The sequence below is a fragment of the Halichoerus grypus genome, chromosome 3 (genome assembly GCF_964656455.1).
Source record: "Halichoerus grypus chromosome 3, mHalGry1.hap1.1, whole genome shotgun sequence".
NCBI classification, from domain to species: domain Eukaryota; kingdom Metazoa; phylum Chordata; class Mammalia; order Carnivora; family Phocidae; genus Halichoerus; species Halichoerus grypus.
In genome coordinates, this window is record NC_135714.1 from 97678828 (window position 1) to 97705455 (window position 26628).

The window sequence follows — 26628 nt, forward strand, 5'->3', positions numbered from 1 at the left end:
TTTATTTATTTATTTGAGAGAGGATGAGAGGAGAGAGAGAGCACATGAGAGGGGGGAGGGTCAGAGGGAGAAGCAGACTCCCTGCTGAGCAGGGAGCCCGATGCGGGACTCGATCCCGGGACTCCAGGATCATGACCTGAGCCGAAGGCAGTCGCTTAACCAACTGAGCCACCCAGGCGCCCCATATTTTCCTTTTTAAAATAGACTTCTCTTCCCTGTTTTCTCCCTTTATGTCCTTCAATAGAAGGGTCAAAGAAAGTAATCAGCCTCCTGGACTATACAGTTGTCCCAACATGACCAACAGTCTACTTCACTTAGTGCCTGAAGGAAATACCTCAGCTACATAGTTAATGGTAAGGGACACAAGTTTTTGCTTATGTGGGTCCTAAATCAGGTCAAAAGTTTTAAAGTAAGATGACCTGTGGAAATGTAAAACAGTCTTCCAGCTTGATAAAGAGCCACATTCAACATCAATTATAGTCCTCAGTAAATCACTAATAAATAGGTATCTTTAGCAACAACAATTTCATACTGTTAAATGTATTTTGGCATGCAGCTACTTCTTGGGATTGAAGTACTGCTTATTTTTTGGATCTATATCAAGAAGAGGTCAGTTGATAACTTGGATTAATTGGGGGGATGTAAGTAGAAGCATGGAAATGGTATGTGAAAAGATAATCCAGAACCTGTGATGAACAACTACCCTTTAAAAATGTTAAACATTCAGACTATTAGGCACGACGGGCAAGCAGGGTTAGATTCCAGAGGATTATGCCCAGAAGCTAGAATGAAAAGAGTCTGTATCAAGTGCACTCATTAAAGACATTTCCATAGGAAAGAGGAATAAGAAGCAGCTTGTATGTGTTTTCTATTTTTAGTCTTGCCATATATGACATTCGGTCAGCCTACGTGGAAAGAAAGGGAACAGGGCAATAGGCTACTTACTGTACACACATTTTCTAAACAGCAGTTGTGCTGTGTTTGACTTTTTAAAATAACAAATACAGCATGAAAGAATATATTCTGAATGCCTTTTAAAAATGTTATGCATTTTCTGAAAAGAAACGGAGCCTGATGATAAAAACATTCAATGCATTGTAATAATTCTAAGCATATACTTATACTTCCTAAGGATGTTTTTAGTTGGCCTTTGTAAATCTAAAACTTTGTGTTTTCATATTTCCAGAAAAGTATCCTCTTGTTAGAGTGCACCTCAAAGATTATTTTCAGCTTTTTTCTCTTCAACATCACTGTTAGCCTATTTATTCTTACAGCTATCTTAGAGCTTACATTGGATTTGAAGATCTTTTTAATTTGGATATGGGCCCTTTCCATGGGGGGGTGGGTGTTTTGTATTGTTTTGTGCAACCAGTATGGAAAATTCTGAAAAATTTTACTGATTCAAACCTATAGGTAAGATCATAACTATTATCTAGTATTATTTGTAGTTTAAAATGCTTTCAAATATATAAAAAATATCAATTTGATGTTGAGATACTAACATCTTTGAGAGTAGGCATTACCATCCGTGGGTTCAGAAAAAATGGAAGGTCAGTGATGAAAAGTGACTCGTCCAATAAATTGCAGAGATGCAGCTTGAATTCTCATTCATTTACTCCACCTATTTGCTTTCTCTGTGTTACAGATACAGAAACTGCTTTGCAGACTGCTCCTATAGAAAAGCCTACAGTTCCAAAGAAAGGCATCATTACTCATGGTCTATGATTTGAACCAAGCCCTCAGTGCTCCCCGGTAACTATTAAATGTCTCCTGTCATTTCTCTTCCTCTCTCTCTATAGGAGCTACTTTATACCTTTTCAGCCTCCAAATAAGCTCTCTTTCCACCTCCCTTAGCAGATCATTTTGCCTTCTTGTTCAAAAAGAAAATAGAAGCAGAGAGGAACTCCCTTGACTTTCCTCCACTAATTTGCCAGTATCTACTTAATATTTTCCTTTCTCTCCCTCTCCTATTACAAGGGAAGGGGTATCCCTTTCTCCTCCTGACTTGGCAAAGACCTTGTCTAAACTGGAACCAAGTCTCAAACTGGCCCCTGAGGACTGGCTTAGACATTTCAGCTGTATGTTCCCATATCATCTTGTGCCTGACAGCACTCATCATACTGCTTTACTTTTCAATATCACTGGTATATTCTCAGATCCATGACTCACAAGTCTAACGTGTTTATTGTTGTATTTCCTAGAGCACAACATCTGAGAGAGTGGGCAGTCAACAGTTTTTGAATGAACAAACAAAATATCTATCAGGTACTCACAAATACACTACCGTAATTTCATGGCAGCTCATGATAGGTGCTTAAGCCAAAGGCACTAATAAAAGAAGAAATCACTTATGGTTAGCGGGGTGGGGTGGTCAATAAAAGCTTCTTTCAAGGAAGAGATGAGCAATTATGAGGAGTTATATTTTCACTGACTGACAGAGAAAGACAATGCTAATCAATAAGAATAGTGTAACACAGGAGGAAAAGCTGGGGTATGTTGGTAGCTAGTAGGCAAGTAGCCTAAATCAGCTGAGATGAAGGGAGATAAAGAGGAAAGCTGGACTGATTCCGTGGAGAGCCTTCAAAGCCAGGTACATCCCGAATGGCCATGTTTAAGACATACATGTGCATGTGTGTGCGTGCATACACACACACACACGCACACGCACAACACACACACCTCAAGTCAGTTGTTATACTACATGGTAACAATTCTGACAGAAGATAGTTAAGAGATTTCACCATTCAGTAAATAAATGATGTCTTTAGAAAAACAGTACATTTGGCATAGGTTTTGAAGCCTGCTTATAAATTAGTGAATTCTACATGTTTTACAATTAACGTGAGAGATTTCTAGAATTTATTTCATCATCTATATTTTATTAAATTCATAAAACTCTAAAAATAAACTCAAAAGATGTTTGAATATTTTAGTTCTAATTTTTAAAGTAAATTTTTTAAGGGTGGGGGGGAAGAGCGGGAGGGGGAGACAGAGAATTCCAAGCAGGCTCCACGCCCAGCACAGAGCCCAATGAGGGGCCCCATCTTAAGACCCTGAGATCTTGACTTGAACCAAAATCAAGAGTTGGACACTTAACCAACTGAGCCACCCAGGGATCCCAAAGTAAATTTCTAACTTAAAAAAAAAAAAAAAATTCACTCCTTATTACTATATGTAAGCTTTGGATTCACCACGGATCCCAGGGCCTTAATTATAGAATAAATTCTCAAAAAATATTTGTTTAATGAGTGATAAGGAGGGAGAGACAGAAGAAGAGAAAAACTGGTTTGAAAGAAGTCTGAAAAACATCGAAATAAAAAATGAAGGAAGTCATGTTTAAACTTGAGGATATGTGCCAGTTCTTCTATCACAACAGATTACATCTGGATATGATAAACCCTAATATGCTAAGTTCATCCCAAAATATGCACAAATAGGAGACTCTTTTCCTGCAATAGCCAAAAGTATCTTAAAGCAAACATAGCTGTAACCCTTCTACCCAGGGCCTCCAAGGCCAGGAGGGCTTTTTAGTGGAAAAGTCAAGTCAGACCATATGCTAAAGTCTAAGGAAGGGCTGCTTCTGTTAAGAGGGCATCCAGAGTTTCAAAGGAGAAAATAAACATCGGAGAAGAGCCCATCATAGTATCAGTTTTCCTAAACAGCAGTCCTAGTTCATGACTAGATTATAAATGGTAGGTAATGATCCTAAAGCAAAAAAGGTCAGTTTAGATTAGGTATGCTGATGCGGTTTTTCAAGTTACAGGTATATTTGCAAAGATTAGCATCACTTTTTTTGCTGGAACAGATATTGGAAACTTTTGAGTAAGACACTCCTTCTCAAGGGGCTATGATATTTAGAAATTCTATAGTTGAGAGATATTTTCCCACATTTCTTTTAAACCTTGACCTATTATAGTTTATCTTTTATCCCTAAGGGAGAATTATATTTTGTTGTCTAATTACAGGCCACTTGCAGAAGACATATTTGCTATAAGAATGCACAGAGGATGGGGCGCCTGGGTGTCAGTCGTTAAGTGTCTGCCTTCGGCTCGGGTCATGATCCCAGGGTCCTGGGATCGAGCCCCGCATTGGGCTCCCTGCTCAGCGTGGAGCCTGCTTCTCCCTCTCCCACTCCCCCTGCTTGTGTTCCCTCTCTCACTGTGTCTCTGTCCAATAAATAAATAAAATATTTAAAAAAAAAAAAAAAGAATGCACAGAGGGTGAAAATATATTTTAGACTTAAAAACCCTATGATTGTTCGTTTCTTCTATACCAAAATAATTGGCAGTTTTCTGTTCCTCAAAGGAAAGCTGTAAAATACTACACTTTAAAGATGAAAGTGTTAAAAATAATAAGCCTAGGGGCACACTCCCTTTGTCTCTCTGGCAGAATTATAAATTAGCCAGTCTTCCCTCCATTTATCTCACTTCTTTATAGGGCCATGAAAACACCTTCAAAACATTTTCCTTTATGCATGAGTCAAGTCTTTATTTATTTATTTTTCTTTAAATTCAAGTTAGTTAACTTACAGTGTGGTATTGGTTTCAGGAGTAGAATTTAGTGATTCATCACATACATATAACACCCAGTGCTCATCCTAACAAGTGCCTTCCTTAATGCCCATCACCCATTTAACCCATCTACCCACCCATCTCCCTCCAGTAACCCTCAGTTTGTTCTCTATAGTTAAGAGCCTCTTATGGTTTGCCTTCCTCTCTGTTTTTATCTCATTTTATCTTTCCTTCCTTTCCCCTATGTTCATCTGTTTTGTTTCTTAAATTCCACATATGAGTGAAATCATATATTCGTCTTTCTCTGACTGACATATTTCACTTAGCATAATACACTCTGGTTCCATCCACGTTGTTGCAAATGGCAAGATTTCATTCTTTTTGACTGCCCAAGTAATATTCCATTGTACATATATACCTCATTTTCTTTATCCATTCATCAGTCAATGGACATTTGGGCTCTTTCCATAATTTGGCTATTATTGATAGCACATGTGCCCCTTTGAATCAGCATTTTTGTATCCTTTTGATAAATACCTAGTAGTGCAATTGCTGGGTCATAGGGTAGTTTTATTTTTAACTTTTCTTTGACATAGCAGGAAAGAATACCCAATGGGAAAAAAGTTTCAACAAATGGTGTTGGGAAAACTGGATGGTGACATGCAGAAGAATGAAACTGGACCACTTTCTTACACCATACACAAAAATAAATTCAAAATGGATAAAAGACCTAAATGTAAGACAGGAAAAAACCATCAAAATCCTAGAGGAGAACACAGGCAGCAACCTCTTTGACCTCGACCACAGTAACTTCTTACTAGATACGTCTCCCAAGACAAGGGAAACAAAAGCAAAAATGAACTATTGGGACCTCACCAAGGTAAAAGCTTCTGCATAGAGAAGGAAACAATCAACAAAACAAAAAGGCAGCTGGTGGAATGGGAGAAGATATTTGCAAATGATATATCAGATAAAGGGTTTGTATCCAAAATCTATAAATAACTTTATTGAACTCAACACCCAAAAAAACAAATAATCCAGTTAAGAAATGGGCAGAAGATATGAATAGACACTTTTCCAAGGACATCCAGATGGATAACAGACACATGAAAAGATGCTCAACATCACTCATCATCAGGGAAATACAAATCAAAGCTACAATGAGATACCACCTCATACCTATCAGAATGGCTAAAATTAACAACACTGGAAAAACAGATGTTGGCAAAGCTGCGGAGAAAGGGGACCTCCCTTACACCACTGGTGGGAATGCAAACTGGTGTAGCCATTCTGGAAAACAGTATGGAGGTTCCTCAAAAAGTTAAAAAAAAAAAAAAGAGTCAAGCCTTTATTTAAATGACACCTTCTCAATCAGGCTTACTGCACTACACTACTTAATCTGAAACCTGCCATCTACCCCCCACCCCAAGCAGTCTTCATCTCCCTAACCCTGCTTGTTTTTTCTTTCCTCCACATATTACACCATTTACTCAGTATGAGGTCCATTGTCTTGTCTCTCTCCATTAAAATGTAAGCTCCATGAGGGTAGACAAAGATCTTTATCTGTTTTGTTCACTGACTTAGATCAAGTACCACGAACAGTAAGTGGCACATATTGGGTGAACAATAAATATCTGTTGAATCAAATCCTTGTTGGAATAAGTTAGAATAAATAATCATTTATGCAGTCCAATCTGCTGTCAATGTAAATATTGCTTAGTTACCATCCCTGGTGGATAGCCACATATACTGGCTAGACCACTTCCACGTGATACGGCAAATCATCCTTTGTGAGTTAACTTGATTTGGGCAAATAGCCGAAAGCCATTTGGAGGAAAGACTTGAAAATAGGGTTAAAAAAAAAGTTGAGAAAAGATTTTTCACTTAAAAATGAATGTGACCAATTCAAAAGCATCTGGAGAAATAAATACATCTATATATGTATTATATATCATTAATAAGCTGCAAGGAGAGGAAACATGACTGCTTAATTTATCAAATAATAAAAATTGATGAATATGAGCTAATACACATTTTCTATAACTTTTCTTTAAGAAAGGAGAAATGTAAAAAAAAAGAGGAGAAATATAGACAAAATTTTATGTTTGCAGCATTTAGATAAGAGTTTTTCAAAACTTTTAAAACTGTAGCAGAAAGGGAGTATGGAACATAGTAAACCAAAAGAAACTTAGATTTCATCCCCATATTAAAATACTTCAATTTACCTCAGTAGTTCAGTTTCGGATTAAGAAAAGTGATTTCTGGTGGATGAGTTCCATGATAGCTATACACACCAGATTTTACAATTTTGGCTCTTCTGTTTTACCTGTATTTTGAGAAATATTTTTCCTGAAAGTCAATGAGCTCTTATTTTCCCAAACAATGAATAACATTTTAAAGATTTTAATCTTTTCTTTAAATGTCTCATATATCCCCCTTCTTTCCCACTCTCTCATAAATATATACACATACAGAGAGTATATATCTTCACATTTACAGTGAGATAATATTGAAAGAAACAAACATTTGGGGGGAGGGGATAAAATTGAAACCTAAGCTAAACTTAGGAAGAATTTCACTGTCCAGGAAATCCTTTAGGCAACTGTTATCCTAGTCAGCACAGGTGTTTTTGTCTGCCAGCAATACTAAAAGCAAGGATAATTTCCAGTGAGTATCCAAATGGTGATTTTTCATAAGAACACATGTGTAGGAAAGAAAATACTTTCTTTGATATAGAACATGGAGATGCAAGCAAATGTCAGATGCCTAGATAGAGATGACTCCAAAATGCAAGTCCTAGCTTTAGCTTGGTTCCTAGAGAGTCAGTTCCTCTTTTATTCACTTTGTAACTCATTCGGTTACAAATACAACATTTACATACAAAGCAGATGCTCAATAAATGTTTAAGCATTATCGATCTCTATTCTGAAACTTTAATCAAATTACTTGGCTCCAAAATTCTAATTTACTTCCATATATAAATGATACTGAGTAATGAAAATATCGTATTAAATATTTATTTAGGGGGCGCCTGGGTGGCTCAGTTGTTTGGCGTCTGCCTTCGGCTCAGGTCATGATCCCAGGGTCCTGGGATCGAGCCCCACATTGGGCTCCCTGTTCGGAGGGAAGCCTGCTTCTCCCTCTCCCACTCCCCCTGCTCGTGTTCCCTCTCTCGCTGTGTCCCTCTGTCAAATAAATAAATAAAATCTTTAAAATAAATTTATTTATTTATTTATTTATTTATTTATTTATTTATTTATTTAGTGCAAAAATGTTCCAGGGACTGTTTTAGGTCTTGGAAGTGCAATAGTGAGGAAAAATCAGATGTGGTCCCTACCCTCACAGAACCTAGTGGGAGAAAGACATCCATCAAATACACAAATACAAAACTGCAAACTGTGACACATGGTATGGAGGGGAGCTATAAGGAATATAAGTGTGGGATATCCAGGAAGGCTCTCCTGAGGAGGTGACTTTGAACTGAAATCTAAAAGTTGAATAGAAATTAATCAGGCTAAAAAGACAGGATAGTGTGTGAGAGATTATTCCAGCAAATGTCCATGAAGAAGCTTATGAAAAATCAAAAGCTATATAAATGTTTATGCAATGGTAAGTTCTTATCAATTGAATAATAAATATAGAAAATTATGATATACTATCAATAAACAGGTACTGTGCAACATTTCTTTTTAAAAATGTAAATGAGGGCGCCTGGGTGGCTCAGTCGGTTAAGCGTCTGCCTTCGGCTCAACTCATGATCTCAGGGTCCTGGGATCGAGTCCTGCATCGGGCTCCCTGCTCGACAGGGAGCCTGCTTCTCCCTCTGCCTCTGCCTCTCTCTCTGTCTCTCATGAATAAATAAAATCTTCAAAAAAATAAAATAAAAATGTAAATGAGCAACTAACTCTTTCCACTTACATATGAATATAAATGTGGAGTCTATATCAATTTCCTCCTTCTTAGGTAAGATGTGTAGCTAGAATCACTGAAGGTATATGATAACATCCCTCTTAAATGTATACATTTCAAGTAAACTTAAATTACTGCAGTTCATATTTCTCCTCTTTGTATACAGTACACTCCCCAGATCATGATTGCTGAGTTAAAATTTTCCATGGATAAATTTCATATTGTGTAGCAAATAATCATAATAATAATGATAAAGATGATAACAAGAGTAACTATCATTCCTTACACCAGCTTATTATTTTTAAGCAACTATCAGGTAAGTAGAGTTATCATAATTTTTATTTATGAGAGAAATGAGGCCCTAAAAGTTAAGTACTTTCAAGGTCACACTACCAGAAGTGGTAGAATTAATCTGTATACCTAGCTTCATGTGACTCCAAAATTCTTGCTTACTTTACTCATAATTATGCTCAACTCCTGACAAAGAATCACTTCAAACTCCTGACAAAGAATCACTTCAAAAATCACTTGTGCTTCAGAGAAACTTGGGTGTCATTTTCAGACATGAAAGGTTTGCATAATGTTTTTTCCCTCTCCCTTCTTTCCTACTCTCCTTCCCTCCTTTCTTCTCAAAATAGAATTTTGTTTTTTTTTTTTTTTTTTGCTTTTAATCAGTGGAATGCCTAGTAAGCTTTCAAATATAAAACTTTAAAATATTTTATTCTCTCATACTTGATCACTAAGAAGATATCAACCGCATACATTTTAAGCCCTTGTATTACCTAAATATCCATAAAATTTGAGTAAAGTTAGAACCATGAAGCAAGGCATAAATAGTGTATTTCACTGATTCTAAAATCTCCTCAATTATAAGAGATATAAAAGCTTCCAACTGAACAGGACACAATGCTAAGAAGTCATTGTTAATAAGAGATATTCCTGTTTTAGAAATGTTAAAATGTGAGAAAATGTGGGCCTTAGAATTGATGAAAATGATAGCAAGAGGCTCTAAAATATTTCCTCTCCTGGGTGGCCCCTCAAGAATGCCCAGTGTTCGGGCGCCTGGGTGGCTCAGATGGTTAAGCGTCTGCCTTCGGCTCAGGTCATGATCCCAGGGTCCTGGGATCGAGTCCCGCATCGGGCTCTCTGCTCCTTGGGAGCCTGCTTCTCCCTCTGCATCTCTCTCTCTCTGTCTCTCATGAATAAATAAATAAAATCTTTAAAAAAAAAAAAAAAGAATGCCCAGTGTTCCACGTCCAGTGAGACTGGTCTTGGCTCCTATCTTATGGATGCCACACACTCAATCAGCAGGCATGGAAAGTCATAAAACTCACATTCACTGAAAATTAAGTCAAGGCAGAATGTTTTCTTCTTTCTTCTTATTTCTCCAAAAGGTATTCTCCAGTTAGCAAAAAAGACTTCCATGAATAATTTGGTAATTGAGAAAATAAGCTTGGTGCATTTATCTTCTACACTGTAACTTAAAATAGAATTCTAATAACCTTTGCCCTGACAAATGTGACTCTCTCTGTATGTCTGCTATAACACCATTCTAAAAAGGGACAACGTTCTGTTCTTCAGCTGCCAAACTTTTTCATAGCACTATATAAACAGTGACCAAAATCGTTAAGGGATAAGATTCAGTTTCTAAAGTAACTTTATATATTAAAGTATTTTAAATGTTATATTCGTAATTCTATTTCTATTTAAGTACATGTATTTTATTTTTCCAAGTTTTTATGTTAATACCTTCTAAAATAATGCATTACAGGCAGACAACCTCAGATTATAATGCACATATTAAAAATAGATTCAGGCTCTTGAAGCTTTCATTTCAGAATAATTTAAGTTGTAAGTTTTCTTAAAGTTTTTTAAAGGACACAATATTATGTCATAATCAATTTCATTTCAGGGCATGTTTTTCACTAAAGCTAGCTAAATTTGGGCTCTATGTAAAAAATGCATAGTCTCACAATCTTCATGGGCTTTTTAAGTGAATAATACACTCCAGATTTCTTTTATTAAAAATGTAATATAGAAAAAACTACTTTGGGTTGGGTTGTGCAATCTGTTCACAGGAATTTCTAATAACATATAGGATGTGTGATAAATTCATGGTAATCCAATACACAATAGAGTGGAAAAGAAGGGTAGACACTAGAAAACACAATAGAGTGGAAAAGAAGGGTAGACACTAGCAGCCTTCTAGATGTATAGGACATCAGAGCCAGAGTCCTCCCTCTTGGGAATAAAGGCCCAAGGTCACAATACAAGGCACAGCAGAAACCTAAAGTCATTTCCTGGCTCCCAACCCAGTGTTCCACCATTTGGTTACTATCTACTGTACTTTGGAGAAAATAGTCAATTTTTATTGGTTCCTGAAATATTATTATGATCAAAATTTCTTCCTACTTGTTTCACTGTTCTGCTCTTTATGATGAAATATAACCCCTCATTAACATATTATTGAATAAACTGAAATGTGTATTCATTACTATGTGCTAGAATACATCTACAATCTCTCAAATGATTTCTTTCTTTACCCACGGAGTTTTGTTAGAGAGGTGAATGAGGTTATAAGGAAAATCTGTAGTCATTCAAAAGCACAAAATAAAATAGGATAGCCAAAGTAAGATAAAACCTTACTTCATTAAGCGACATATTTATCAACAAGGAACTTAATAATTAAGACCTACTGTGCTAGGGGCACCTGGGTGGCTCAGGTGGTTAAGCATCTGCCTTAGGCTCAGGTCATGATCCCAGGGTCCCTCTCCCTCTGACCACCCCCTCTCTCACCGCTCACGCTCACTCGCTTTCTCAAATAAATAAATAAAATCTTTAAAGAAAAGATTTACTGTGCTAAAAATATTAATTTAGAGGCCTAAATATTTAGAAATCAACCACCATTCTGTAGTTTGGTTTATCTTTGTCTTTTAAACCTCTCTCCAACCCTGAGAGTGCATTTCTTCATCTAGGACCTTTACTGCATGCCCAGCCTCCTGCCGGATTTGGATGGTCTTTGCCTTCAAGGAGTACTAAGCAGTAGCTTAAAGTCACAAGACTTTGAGAGAAGAGGTTAAGACAGACATTTCAAGATAACTCATGAGCTTACAGGAGCAAGAAGCCCATTGCTAAAACCAGTGCCAGCAAGAAAAAGCTATTTTATGTGTTTAATTAAATAAAACCTCAACAAGATCATTTATAGGCAGATGTAGCCAAAGAACTTGGAATTTGAAATCTCAAGTTCCAGCAGCATTGCTCTTAGCTCTATGACTTAATAGCCTCAGAACCTGTATAGATTCTACATCTATAAAACTCAGATAACACCTACTTCACAAGCTGCTATCTTCCTAAAAGATAACATACAGACATAATACTAGAGTGAGACCATTTTTTTCCTCTGATGCATTAAACCACAGGTGATATATATGAAGTCCACCCCTGACGTAATGTGTTCATGTTGGGTTTAACCTCTGACAGTCTTTTCTTTTTTTCTTAATCCCCTTTGTCAGTTCTTTGACATCCATTCCTTTTTCTTTCCAATGGCTTCTTCATATCTACTGAATCTATCAGAATATAAATAATCATTAAGAAAAAAGAATTTAAGCAGTGTTTAATAATAGGACAAACTTCTTCTATAAGTCATAAGTAAGATAAAACTTCCCTGAACCTAAACTCCACAGAGCAAACCCATCAGAGTTTTTTCCATACTGCCCAAAAAATTAGCTGGGTACTGGCAAATTTTCTGGAAGTCATGGACATGAGTAACTGATCTTATTTTTCCCCCATACCCCTAAAGTTCACCTCAGTTCCTAGCACAGAGTAATTAGGGGATTATAAATCAAGTGAAATTTAAAGGCTTGGATAAAAGTTTATCTGCACTACATTAATTCAGTAAGAAAGGAAATTACTTTGACTATTATATCTATTTATAATCTAAAAAAATATAAACAGATATTTCTGAATCTAGTCACAGAGGCAGTAAAAGCTTCTGCCATCTGGTTTATAGGTGAAATAACTTAATGTCAAGTATAATTAGATGTATGCACTTGTCCAAAATGTAAAGATTTCCTATTTTGAAGAAAATAAAAACTTAAGTATAATCTTTAATCCTTTTGCACTGAAAATCTATACTCTGTCTACCTTCATTCTTAAAATACAGCATCAAAAATAAAATCACAAGTTACTAAACAGAAGAGCTTACAAGATAACCAATTATTTTTCCTGAATAAATACCTCATAGTTAACTTCATTGAATGTGGCAATGGGTTTCACTTGAAACACATACAAAAAATTAAAATTTATAGTAAGGAACATCAAATCTTAAACAATGATGACATATATATGCCCTTGGAAATAGCATACATCTCCAAAGCAAATGCTCACAGGGAACATTCTCTAATCGTAACTGCTTGGATCAGGTTTATTTTCATAGGCCGTTGCTAACACAATGGCATGCTTTAAAAGGTTCTGTCAAACAGAACCAACTAAAAAAAACCAACTGTATTAAATCCTTTTTTAAATCTTTTTGATAGATGCCAAATCAAGATATCTTTAGGGATATCTTTTTAAATTGCAGCAATGATGGCAATATTAGTCAGATAAGGAATAAAATCTTAAAATTTTACTATACCTAAAAATAAGCAAATCATTTATTGTAGAAGAAAATAAGTTCAAATGCTATTCATATGGAGAATAACAATATTCACAAAACCCATTTACCTTTAAGAAAGATTCTTTAAAATTTATTTTCTTGATTATAGGTTATAAATATCAAAAATCAGCATGTGAAATCTTTCATTTTCTATTATTAACTATAATTGTTTATTTTTGATTTCTGGCTCGAGCAATTAAATATATGATAGCACCACTTACAGATATTTGGAACAATGAACTGGTTTAGGGTGTAGAGATCAGAAATTTACTACTGAACATAGTAAGTCTGAGGTTTCTATGAGGTACCCAAGGAGAGATTTCAGGAAGGCATTTGGGTATGTAGATATGTAGGGATGACTGAGGGAGAGAGTAACAGTACAGTGATTTGCAGTTAAGGACCTGCGTGTCACACTGCCTGGGCTAGAATCCTAGCTCTGTTACTTAGCAGCCATTGGCCTTAATGAGTTACCTAAGTCTGTGCCTCAGTTTCCTTATATCTAAAGTGGGATAACAGATTGATGTGAAGATTAAATAAATGAACATACATTTAAAAAACCCTCATAACTGTGCTCATTAAGTACTCCCTAAGTCTGACTACTATTATTCTTATCAGTAACAGCAGCAGGTATTACAGATGATATTTAGTCTTTGGAAGGAAAGGGAGCCTCAAGAGAGAAGAGAAGATCCCAAGTCCATGCCTTGGTGAACCCCAACATTATAAACCAGGAAAAAAACATAGGGGTAGAAACAAATACACCAGGGACGTGTCATGGAAGCCACAAGACAAGAGTCTGTCAAGGAGGCCCAAATCCTGCCTCATCCAGCTCATCAGCACAGCGTAACAGTGATGGTTCTCCAGTGGCTCACCTCGTTTAGGCCTAGTTAATCCCCAAAGAGAAAGATAAGTTTTTTGAAATCATGAACTTTTGGAACTTCTTCCTGATGTTTTAGCATCCCTTTCATATTTCTTATTTTTTACTTGTAAGCCTATTTCAACAAATAAAAGTAAATGTTCTTCTTTAAACAGAGAATGTCTTCATTCAACTCAGGAGACACGGCTATGTAAGAGACAGTAATCCTTCCTAAATATAATATATTCATTAAATATCATACAATTTCATTTGTCAATTATACCTCTCTCTCTCTACATATATATATATATATGACAAATGAAAACATATATATACATAGAGAAAGAATAAAATATATAAGTATATTATATTCAGGGTAATTCTGTTCTTGAAGGTCTAAGGAAAAAGGAAGAGCTTCTTCTATAGAGAGAGCTGCAATAGAAAAAAAAATAGCACTGTCAAAATTTACCTGGTCAGTGTGCAGAGTCTCTAGCAACATGAAAAGAATAGAGAATGTTATTTTCTCAAGTAGAGCTTCTCCCTAAGTCAGATTCCAAAAATAAGCCATCACTCTAAACTCATCCATTTAGTACTTTGGGAAGCACAAAGACTAAAATGCAGCATAAGTTTTCACCAAAGGAAAAAAAAAACTTCATGCTGGTAGGGAGTTAGTATTTGGTTAGATCAAACAACTTTGTTAAATAGAAAGCATACACATTTAATCTGTGTATGAAATGTGTATATGCATGGCGGGGTGGGGGGGGTTGGCTTGAACTAACATTTGAAAGGTTTTCTCAATACTAAGTTTTATTTTCAGGAACACATTACTGAATAATTTCATTGTTAATACTAAATGATGATAAACAAGAAGGTGGTTACAGATTCTGATTTTGGATATGAAGAACTGCTGAGTTTTGTTCTGTTCCATGGGTGGTTGGCCCCGGGCAGTTGTCTCATGGGGAGGGGCAGGGAGGAGAGGTTTCTGCTAGTGTGCAACTGAAAACTACGCAAATTCATCATTGCTGTGAACAAGGTGCACTCAAGCTAACACTGCCTGGAGGCAGAAATCCCATGTATCCCCGTATTGATACAGAGTAAAGCTGTTGCCTGGCTTTCTTTCAAGGTAGAAGTGTTACCTTCTGATTATGAAAGCAACAGGTTACTGTAAAATGATTCAGATAGTATAGGAATGGGTGCCGTAGAGAGTGCACATCTGCAGCAATCCCACCCCCCTCGGAGATGTGTCAAGGGTTTGCTATAACATTCTCTCAGGCACACTCATCTTACTATATTTCCCTCAATTTTAGGATTCGTATTTTAAATTTTCACATCTCTGGAATCTTACATATCTTAAAATTGATACATACAGTAACAATAGTGCTTGTCTTACTCATCTATCATGCCACACAGCTGTTGGAAAGAATAAGGCAGCTCTGTAGGTAGTGACATGGTAGGAGTGCCAGACATGTTAACTGGAAAAAGAAAGGTGCAGAATAGTGCGTATGCTATACTATCATTTATATATTTATTTTTTTAAAGGACGTATACTTATATGCTGGTATATGCATTTTTCATTTCTAGAAGGAACCACAAAGAATAGGTAAAGATTGTCTGTAAGCAGGGGACGCCTGGGTGGCTCGGTCGGTTAAGCGTCTGCCTTCGACTCAGGTCATGATCCCAGGGTCCTGGGATCGAGTCCCACACCGGGCTCCTTGCTAGGCAAAGGAGCCTGCTTGTCCCTCTGCCTGCCGCTCCCCCTGCTTGTGCTCTCTCGCGCTAACAAATAAATAAATAAATCTTTAAAAAAAAAAAAAAAGATTGTAATGGGGAGGGTAGAAGGGTAGGAAGGGTCTTTTTTTCATTCTATACCCCTTGCATCTAAGTTTATATTTTACTTATTTAAAATTAATTGAGTCATTAAAAAGCAGAACATTACTACATATTACTATGGATTCATGAGCATGAAGTCAATATATAAAGTCACATATAGGGAGGATGCATACCAAATTCATTACAGTGTCTGCCCCTAAAAGGGGGGGGGGCGGGGAAGGAATGGCCTGATAAAGGAAATATCATATGTAGCTATGAAGTTTTTTAATTCTCATAAAAAATTTTTTAAGCAAATACAACAATATGTTATCATTTGTTAATGATGGGTGGCATGTATGTGAGTGTGATGTTATTCACTGATACTTGTTTAAATTTTGTTCAAAGTATAAAAATTGAAATAAAAACACAGCTCATGGATACTACTCCAGAGCCATCAGAACGTCTAAAATTAGGGGTGCCTGGATGGCTCAGTTGGTTAAGCATCTGCCTTTGGCTCAGGTCAGGATCCCAGAGTCTCAGGAGTCCCAGGCTGCCTGCTCAGCTTCTCCCTCTGCACTTCCCACTGCTCATGCATGCTCTCTCAAATAAATAAATAAAATCTTAAAAAAAAAAAAAAAGACACCAAACAGAGAAGATAATGAGCAATGGCACTCTAACACAATGTTAGAAGGACTATAAAGTGGTACAACCACTTAAGAAAATGGTCTGGCAGTTTCTTACAAAACTAAAAAGAAACATGTACTTCGTGAGCCAGCAAACTACTCACAGGTATTAATCCAAGAGAAATGAATATATGTCCACAGAAAGACTTGTACAAGACTATTTATGGAAGCTTTATTCACAAGAACCAAAAACTGGAAAGAGCCCAGATATCCATCAGTAAAAGACTAGAAAAACAAACTAGTATGTCCATACAATCAAATACCATTCAGCAATAAAAAAGGAGCAAACTACTAATACATGCAATGGCATGTTGATGGCACTCTAAAACATTATGCTGATGACAGAAACCTTACACAGAAGAGTGCATACTTTGGAAGTCTATTTATATGAGGACCTACAATAAGCAAAACAAATCTATGGTGGGAAAAAAAAAACAGAACAATGGTTGCCAGGGAAAGAAGGTTGTTAGAAGGGGTGGGAGGTTGACAGAAAGAGGATGAAATACTTCTAAGGATGACAGTAATGTTTTTCATCTTGAGAGAGGTTAGGGTTGCTCAGGTGTATCCATTTGTCAAAATTCAGTGAGTGGTTACTTAAGATACATGCATTTTATTGTAAATCAATTTTGCCTCAAAAGGAAAAATAATCTGTAAGAAAATTTTGAACTCTCATTAATGATATGCATGCTCGAGTATTTAGTGGGCAGTGTACTAATTAATGTCCGCAATTTACTTTGAAATGCATAAAAAAAGGATGGATTGATGGACAAATAAATCAATAGGTGATAAAAACAAGTATAGTTAAATGTTAATGGTAGAATCTAGGTGTTCACCATAAAATTCTTTTAAATTTTCTGTATGCTTGAAAATTTTCATAATAAAGTGTTGAAAAATAGAGAAAAGTTACTTCTAGCTATTATTTAAAACACACATATACATTATATTCAGCATGGGTCTCTCTGTCCTTACACAATGGTCTACCTTATCCTTATTAAGCATAGTGATTCTAAAGAGGATTTTATGGACATTAATATTAAATTTCTGGGACCATCATATAAGAGACCATACTTAATATAAGTAAATACTGAATGTCCTTCTTGACTTACAACTATGAGACCATACTGCATATAAGACTGGCTTCTAGGAACAGCCTCTTCTATGCCCCACTCTACCCCAGTTCACTCTGCCCGCAAAGAGAAGGCAGCATTCTGCCACACTATAAGGAGAACGAGTGGACATCTCAAAGGGTATGAAAGCCACTGTCCACATGCACACTGTCTCTCTTCTGTTTCCTCCTTCACTGAGGTGATGTAAAGCAAAGCCCTCATCCGCTTCCCCAGGCCACTCTACCGCCCATATCAGCTGGCATGGCCAGCCACGAAATGGGACAAATATGTTCTCTTGTGCAGACGCTCTGCCTTTTGCTCAGGTGCTGTTAGGTGTTCATTAGATCAGCCAACCTCAAAGAGTCATTACAGCCAAGCTGAGGTTTAAATTGGGAAGAGAATCTGGGTAGAGCAAAAGGAATCCAGGGTTCAGTATAGCTTACTAGACTACTGCAATGGGATTATGGTCAAAGCTCCAGCCAGAATTAAAGCTTTTCCTCACCTATTTGACTAGCTCTATAGTACCTTGTGTCTCTGTGTGTATGTGTGTATCCACCATTCAGGGCATGAAAAGAAGGAATGGCAGCCTTGTTGGGGGGGATGTCTCAATCCCAACATCCATTAATACCATCCCAATATCAGAAATTTTAAATAAATACCACTTATCTTTTTTCCAAATGAATCATACTGACTTTAAGAGTTCATGAGCACCTTGGCCCCATGACTATTAAAGCAGCTATAGTAAGACCACGGACCTTAGGCTCTGTTAGCTTCCTTCACCTAGATGTTGGGGCCAATAACTAGGCATAAAGGTCACATGAGAAGTCTTAGTATTTGTCACTACATGACATTCTATATTTCCTGAATATGCACATTGTTACAGCAGACCCAAAAGTGACCCTGTCCTTCAGTGTTTGTTATACAGGTTGTCAAAAAACATAGCTTGTCAGATTTTGGTCTTCCTAGTGAATTGAATGACTGGATGTTTCTGCATTATATAAATATTCTCCAGCTTTCTGTTTATAATACAGAATAATGTATAAGAAAACAATGATGAAAGAATAATTTTGGGATTGCTAAATTATTGAGTTGCTACTTTTTTTTAAGATTTTAAGTAATCTCTACACCCAATGTGGGGCTCGAACTCACAACCCCGAGATCAAGTCACATGTTCCACCAACTGAACCAGCCAGGCACCCCTTGAATTGCTGTTTTTATCATTCTTACCTCATTTGAAGGAATTGTGGCAAAGGGTTTGATGACAGCAGCTAATGGAATCTGAGCTTGCTTGGCCATATCTGACGTGCATGGGAAACAATATGTTGTGCAACGAATGTATCGAGGACTAGCATTGCCTGAAATGTTCAAAGGAACACACTTAAAATTTGTTGAGAAAAAAAAATCTGCCCTATAATATTTAAATATTTATAATTCTAGGTAACACATTGCCTTATTTGTATAACTTCATGATTTCTAAAAGAGTAGTATTATGCAATGCTACAATCTATGTTTATATTTGTATTTACTGAACGTCTACTAAGACACTGTCCTAATTGCTTCCTTGTAGAGCTTATGTTCTGACAGAAGATACAGACAATAACTACTAAACCCAATAAATCAGTAAATTACATGGGTCATTAGAAGATGTAAATGCTATGAAAAAGCATATCTGGTAAAGGGGTAGTGGGAAGCAGACTGCAACTTTAAACCGTTACAGAGTAGGCCTTATTTAAAAGGTAACATTTGAGCAGACTCCCAGGAAGCAAGGCATTGACTCAGGCAGGTGCCTAGGGGCAGGGCATGTCTGGCCTGGTGGAGGAGTCACAGGAGGCCTGTGAGCTGGAATGGAGCACATACTGGGCACAGAAGCTGGTGAGGACTTCAGAGAAGTAACAAAGGTTATGCAGGAACCAGAGGAGAAATGGTGGTGGCAGGAACCAGCCTGAGTAGAGTTATTGACAAGTGGCCATATTCTGGACATATTTTGGAAGTACATGGATTGTTGATGGGAGTGATATACGAGGTGTGAAGATGGGAGGTGGGAAAGGAAGAGAAGATTGAGAATGGCTCCAAAGTTTTTGGCCTGAGGGACCAGAAGCATGAGGTTGCCACCAATTGACAAGAGAAAAGCTGCAGGGAGGGAAGGGGTGTGTTAATGGGAATGTGGGCAGAGATCAGGAATCTGGCTTTGGACATGTCCACTCTGGGAACTCTATTAAGCAATCCAACAGTGAAACTGAGTAAACAACTAGATATGTGAGTCTGGGCACTGGGTTGAAGTTACACATTTGGGAGTTTTCTATAAAGAACAAACTAAAGCCATGAACTACCTTGAAACCACCAATGAAATAATTGTAGCCAGAGAGGATGACCAAGAACTAAGCCCTGGCCCTCTAACATAAAGAAGTCAGGGGAAAAGGAGAAACCAGTTAAAGGACTAAGAAGGATAAAAACAAGGAGCATCTGGTGTCCTGGAGGTGAAGAAAGTACATCAAGGAAAAGCATGATCATCTGTGCCAGGTGGTACTCTGGATCAGCAAGACCAATGGATTTATGTGCCATTTGCAATGACATGGATGGAGCGAGAGAGCATTATGCTAAGCAAAATAAGTTAATCAGTCAAAGACAAATACCGTATGATTTCAGTCAAATGTGGGATTTAAGAAACAAAACAAATGAGCAAAGGGAAAAAAAGAGAGAGAGGCAAACCAAGAAACAGACTTTTAACTACAGAGAACAAACTGATGGTTACCAGAAGGGAGGTAGGGGGGAGGATGGGTGAAATAGGTGATGGGGATTAAGGAGCACACTTGTTGTGATGAGCACCGGGTGTTGTATGGAAGTGTTGAATCACTACATTGTATACCTGAAACTAATATAACAGTGTATTGTTAACTAACTGGACTTTAGATAAAAGCTTAAAAAAAAAAAAAAAAACACGCTGGATTTAACAACATGGAGGTTGCTAGAGACCCGAAGACAGAGTTTTGGCGGAATAGGGCCTGGGGTGGGAAGCCTGCCTACAGTGAGTAAGGACAGGAATTGGCAATAATCCTTTCAAGTTTTGTTGCATAGGGGAGCAAAGAAAAGAAGGGTAGCTGGTGAGGAAAATAGGTCAAAAAAACATTTTTATTGTTTAAGATAGGAGAGTGTAAAAAGAGATACTGATGACACACAAGAAAGAGGGGAGACTTACTGTAGCAACATAGTACACTAGTGCACAGGAGGGGCTAGCTTCCGACTGGAGCACAGAGCATTCACTTATGGCCAAAAGCAGAAAGGCAGAGCACAGGTGCGCATTAGGGCAGGGCTGATATGATGGCAACAATCCGAGGAAGCTCTCTTCTGACTGCTCGATTTTCTCAGAAAGGAGGACATATGAGCAGCTAAAAGAAAGGCTGGGAGAGGAGGTATTGCAGGTTTCAGGAAGGAATGTGAAACAGTTACTAAGGAGAGTAGAAAAGTGAAAGGACGAGGGGAAGCACAGTGCTGAGTTTACAGGGCGGGCAGTGCAGCCTGGCTGGGAGCCTATCTCTGGCGGGGTTCTGTTGCACCGGTGCGCCCGGAATGAGTGGGAAGTTGGACCTAAGAAAGCTGAGTTTCTTCTGTTCAGCTTTAACCTATTATTGCCAGATTTTACTTTTTAGGACCAGCTAGAAATCTGGATTTTTACATAAGATATTCCAATTTTACATAATGGCAACTACTCCAAATAGAAACAAAACAAAATATTGTGCACGACAAATTAACATGACTGCAGGCTGAATCCAGTTGTTGGTACCATGTTTCTGCCATGGTCTCTCACAGCCTCTGTAGCAAAGCCCAAAACTGGATTCATAATTATGACAGCAATTGCCAGTGTATTAGGTATCATTCTAACACCATTACATGTGTTTTCATTTTAGTCTCACAACTGCCTTATGAGATTGATACCCTTAGGACCCCATTTTACGGAGAAGAAAATTGAGATATCAGGAGGTTAAGTGACTTGCCAAAGGTTAAGGAATTAGTAAATGATAGAAGTGGTATTAGAACCTATCATAATTCTTTACTATATCCCAGGTAAATTTGGTCCAGGTTATGAAGGATGGGTAGTTAAGATTAATCCTTTTGCCCATGGGCAATGATGGGACACTTTTTTTTTTTTTTTTTTTTTTTTAAGCAAGGGCAATATAATCACATAAATACTTGAAAAAACTAAACTACCCAGACAGCTTCTGGGAGCAGGAAAACTTTAGACACAGGTAGACTGGTCATTACTGTTAGAGTCCAGGTAAATACTAACATAGCGTAAAACAAGAGTTTTGGCAGCAGAAATAAAAGAAAAAGAAATATTAAGTAATAAATGTAAATATGCTTGAACCCCCTATTATTGTTAAACATTTCACATAACTTAGACAAAAAAACTTAGACAAGATCTTCCTCATTACATCACACAAGACTATGAAATAAGAATTTTACACAGACTGTGAAATAAGAATTTTTGAATATTTTAAAGAGTATTTTAATTTTTCATTGTACTCAATTTTTACCAGCCAAAATTACTAACAATATATTGAAATTGAGTATTTATTCTTTAAAGGGTTTTTAGTTCTTGACAGTGAAATATGCATATGAATTAGCTCATAAAAGTGACTAAACAAACTTTGGTTTCAGGAAGATAATGCACACAAAGATAGAATTTTTAAAAAGCCATTGAGAATTCCTTTGGGGCACCTGGTGGCTCAATTGCTTAAGCGTCTGACTCTTGATTTCAGCTCAGGTCCTGAGATCAAGCCCCAAGTTGGGCTCCACGCTCAGTGTGGAATCTGCTTGTCCCTCTCCCTCCCCCCACTCGTGCTCACACTCTCTCTCTCTCAAATAAATAAAATCTTTAAAAAAAAAAAAAGGCAGGGGCGCCTGGGTGGCTCAGTCGTTAAGCGTCTGCCTTCGGCTCAGGTCATGATCCCGGGGTCCTGGGATCGAGCCCCGCGTCAGGCTCCCTGCGGGAAGCCTGCTTCTCCCTCCCCCACTCCCCCTGCTTGTGTTCCCTCTCTGGCTGTCTTTCTCTCTGTCAAATAAATAAAACCTTAAAAAAAAAAAAAAAAAAGGCATTGAGAATTTGTTTTTATAAATAGGTATGCAAAAGTGAGGCATGAAAGATATGGCTACAGTAGATAATTTAACAATCTCAGTAATTAAGATTCAAAACTCTTGGCGATGCTTAATAAAGAGCATTATGGGATAATCTGACTGGAAAACATTCAATAAATTAGTCATTTGACAAACATTTATGAAGCTAAGCTCCTGCTAGAGGCTTAGGGACAGAGACAAGCGAAGCCTCTGGCTTCAAAGTCTGGTAGGAGAGAGTGATAATAAAAACAGGTAACTGTAAAATGGCATGGTAAGAACCACAGAGGAGCAAGTTCATTAAGAAGTAGCCCAGGGAGGTAATGAGTTAGCCATGCTGGTCAGAGGTGACTACACAAAGTATGTGGTGCTTGAACAGGGTCTTGTAGGATAGGAAGAAGTACAAAATCAAGGGACGAGCTGGGGTCTTAAATTAGATCCTATAGCCAAAAAAAAAGTATATATAATTCTTGTAGGCAAAGAAAACAGTAATTTTTAAGTAGGTATTTTTCTTTATTGGAGCCACTCCTAACTAGCTGTGTAGTTTTGGGCAAGTCATTTAGGCTCCTTGGGCCTTAGGGCCCTCACATCTGTAAAGTGGGAGAGCTGAGCAAATGAAGGCCAAGGTTCCTTCTGCCTCCATGTTCTACGTATGTTCTGTGAATTTCTGCACATGTCTGAGATTTGGGCTACATCCTAAAACATTCATTAGTAAGTATCAGCTGATTAGCCAGGCCAGACAAAGGGGCTTCACAGCCAATGGGTGTGACTGGGCTAATTTGAGGGAGGCTCCATGGCAGGCAGCTCTCTCTCCCTGCCAAGGGCTGGACTGCAGGAGAAATGATGATGATCTGGGCCTTGCCACCTCACTGGTCCTTCCTTCTCTTCCTGAGCCTTCCTTGTACTCTTTCCTTACATCTGCCCTCTGATCGAGTAATCCCACTTCTAGGGATATACCCAAAAGAACTGAAAGCAGGGACTCAAACAAATACACGTACACCAATGTTCACAGCAACCACCTGGCTGCTAAGGCTACTAATAGCAAAATGTCCTTCAACAGATGAATGCATAAACACAATGTGTGTGTGTGTGTGTGTGTGTGTGTGTGTGTAATTCAGCCTTAAAAAAGAATGAAATCCTGATACATTCTATACCATGGATGAACCTTGAAAATATTATGCCAAGTGAAATAAGCCAGACACAAAAAGACAAATATTGTATGATTCCACTTACACAAGGTACCTAGAATAGGCAAGAGACAGAAAATAGAATACAGGATACAGAGGCTTTGGGGAGTGGAGGAATAGGGAGTTATTGTTTAACGGGTACAGAGTTTCAGTGTAGGATGATAAAAAAGTTCAGGAAATAAATAATAATGATTTCATCAGGCTGTGATTTAACTTGCCATAAGGAATAGAATAATTATATATTCCTGGAAAGAGCAAACCTGCGCAAGGACAGATATATTAAAATGGCAGCACACATAGGATAGCTAGTAGAAATAGAGCTCAGCCTTTCCTCATCTCAGTTCAAAATTGGAAAAACAGAACCCACACATTAAAGACGCTGCTGAAAAAAAAAAAAAAAAAATCATTGGGGCTAGAACCAAGTATGCTGATTTCTCAAGTGTTCAATCCCCTACTGCTCTACTCATGCTATCTTGGCCAGGTTCCTGATGTAGTAAATAAATTAAATCAAAGTAGGGCATGTACTAATTTAACCCTATAAACTAAAATAATTTTCTTAAACTAGTATATTGAACTCTATCTCACCACTCTCTAGACTTCTACAAGCAGAAAATAGAATTCAGTTGATAATACATTCACAGTGCTTGAGTGATCGATGGCAAATTAGTCCCCATTATCACCTATATCAAGAGGTTCTCTGTCAATGATAGCATTACTGAAGGGTGTCAGTATATTTGTTTTTAAAAAGTGGTGAAAACTTTTAAAACTTCAATGAAAAATATTATTCACAAGAAATACCTTGGTCTTGTATCACACAATCTGTAGTGACCAGGGGAGGGACCTGGCCTCTGGTATTGGTGGCATAAACTTGTCCTCCTCTGGTGGCTCTGTCATTCTCGATCACCTGAATCTGATATAAGATATCAAGAACAAGTTAAAGTAAGTTAAGACTCTTCCAAACATCCCCCTCTCTCCCTCCCTTTCATTATTCACACACACACAAATAGGCATTTTCTAAATCCTTTTAGTTCATTTCAGGCCAAATTCTCACTGAGGGCCTACTTTTAAAACTTTCACAATTTTAGAGCAGCAGTTGCTAAATTCTGTTCTATAATACTCTGAGCCCTGACCCTTCAGAGAACTTCATTTTTATTCAATTTGTTTATTAGGACCATAGATAAGCATTAAAAAAAAAAAAAAAAAAAAAAGATTCTGGTAGAAAAAAGAAATTGAAAATAGCTTTTAAAGAAAATACCTTTTATACTTAATGGAAAATATACAAAGCTAAAAATCATTAAATTCAGAAGAAATGATTTACAGTATAACCTAAAACACCTTAACTTTTCTCTTTAAATCTCTCTTGAGCCTCAATTTGCCTTACAAGTTTTTCCACCTCACCCCTGCTCCGTGAGACAGTAAAAAAATAAACAATACAGTGTTCCCACGCGGAAGTTGCCTATTGTATAGAAATCAGAAGGGGAAAAGTCCCTAAGTTTTGTCATCTAATTTGGAAATACTTTATATTTCTCTACTAAAATATTTATTAGTGAATAATATAAAGATAAAAATTTATCTTTCTGTTATAGTTGTCTAGGGATGAAAAAAATTAGCAAAATCTAGTAGTATGGAGTTAAGAAGAAAACAAGAAGGCATCCTATTATCTTCCTCTTCCTCTTTATCTTTTCCCTGCTCTCACTTCTTTTGCCATCAAATAAAAGAGACAAGAGACAAGGGGGTAAAAAAAAAAAAAAGAGGAAGAAGAAAGTAAAAAGAGAAAAAAAAAAAACAAAAGAGAGAGAAATGAGCTAGTGTCCAGAATACACCACATAGCTTTGGAGGATATATACTTTTTTTACATTCCTGAAGAAATTATTAATATGAAAATTATCTTCCCCCAAACTCTGAAATGTTACCTTCTCCATTTTGCCTTCCCATCTCATCCAATCCAGGCCTAGCGGGCACTGATATCATTGCTTTTATGGCATATCAGAGAGAGATTTAACCTGCCTTTAAAATCCACACATTTCTGTTTTTCTAATTTCATAGGATTTGAATTCTTATTAAAGATACAGAATATGTTCCAAATATAACTACTGTAAGATGCAGATGAAACCAAAAGCTACCATGGACAGAGACAAGAAGCAAACAGAAAAATCGAAACACTACTATTATATCCTGTATTTTTACCCTAAGGTTAATCTGGTTCCTTCAAAATTGGAGAACTTTTTATATAATCAACATTTAGAGTAATCATTTCAACCAATGAAGTGTCAAATATGAAACCACATTAAAAGCGATAATAATCTACATATTGAACAAGTTTCTAGTCTTCAAATAGACTATATTTACTAAAAATTTATTTTTAAATTAGTTGTTTGCAACTTACAAAGCAGAGCCTCCAAAGAAACAATGCTGTATATGGTAATTATATTTCTAAACTAATTCACATCTTGGCTGGAATACTATAAAGGGAGTAAGAAATATTAAAACACTTCTAGTAATTTTTAAAAATATATTATAGGTTTTAAGTTTTTAAAATTTACCTCAAACACATGTTCTCAAAAATATGTGGAGATTTAACAATACACAGAAATTTCAATAGAGATTTTGACTATGACTTGGTACATACAGGATTTTGATGTGATGACAGTGACTCTTGATAATGCCAAAGCTACCTCAAAACATATGGATTTCTTTTTCCTTCAGAAGATCTCCCACTAGAGTTACTTTTACACTCGTCTGCTATGAACAGAGTATTATGGAATCACAAAATAAAATCAAGTCACGGGCGGCATCTGGGGTACAGG

General features: G+C 37.0%; 1 protein-coding gene across 3 annotated transcripts in view; it reads right to left on the reverse strand.

The window, feature by feature from the left end:
* SEC24D (SEC24 homolog D, COPII component) overlaps positions 1-26628 on the reverse strand; it is a 99791-nt gene that overhangs the window by 50474 nt on the left and 22689 nt on the right. For all 3 annotated transcript variants that reach the window (XM_036091788.2, XM_036091789.2, XM_078069180.1), the window contains exons 7-8: positions 24620-24731; positions 18753-18880 (exon numbers count right to left, since the gene is read on the reverse strand). In XM_036091788.2, coding sequence (XP_035947681.1) covers positions 18753-18880; positions 24620-24731 — 240 coding nt within the window. The remainder of the gene's footprint in view (positions 1-18752; positions 18881-24619; positions 24732-26628) is intronic.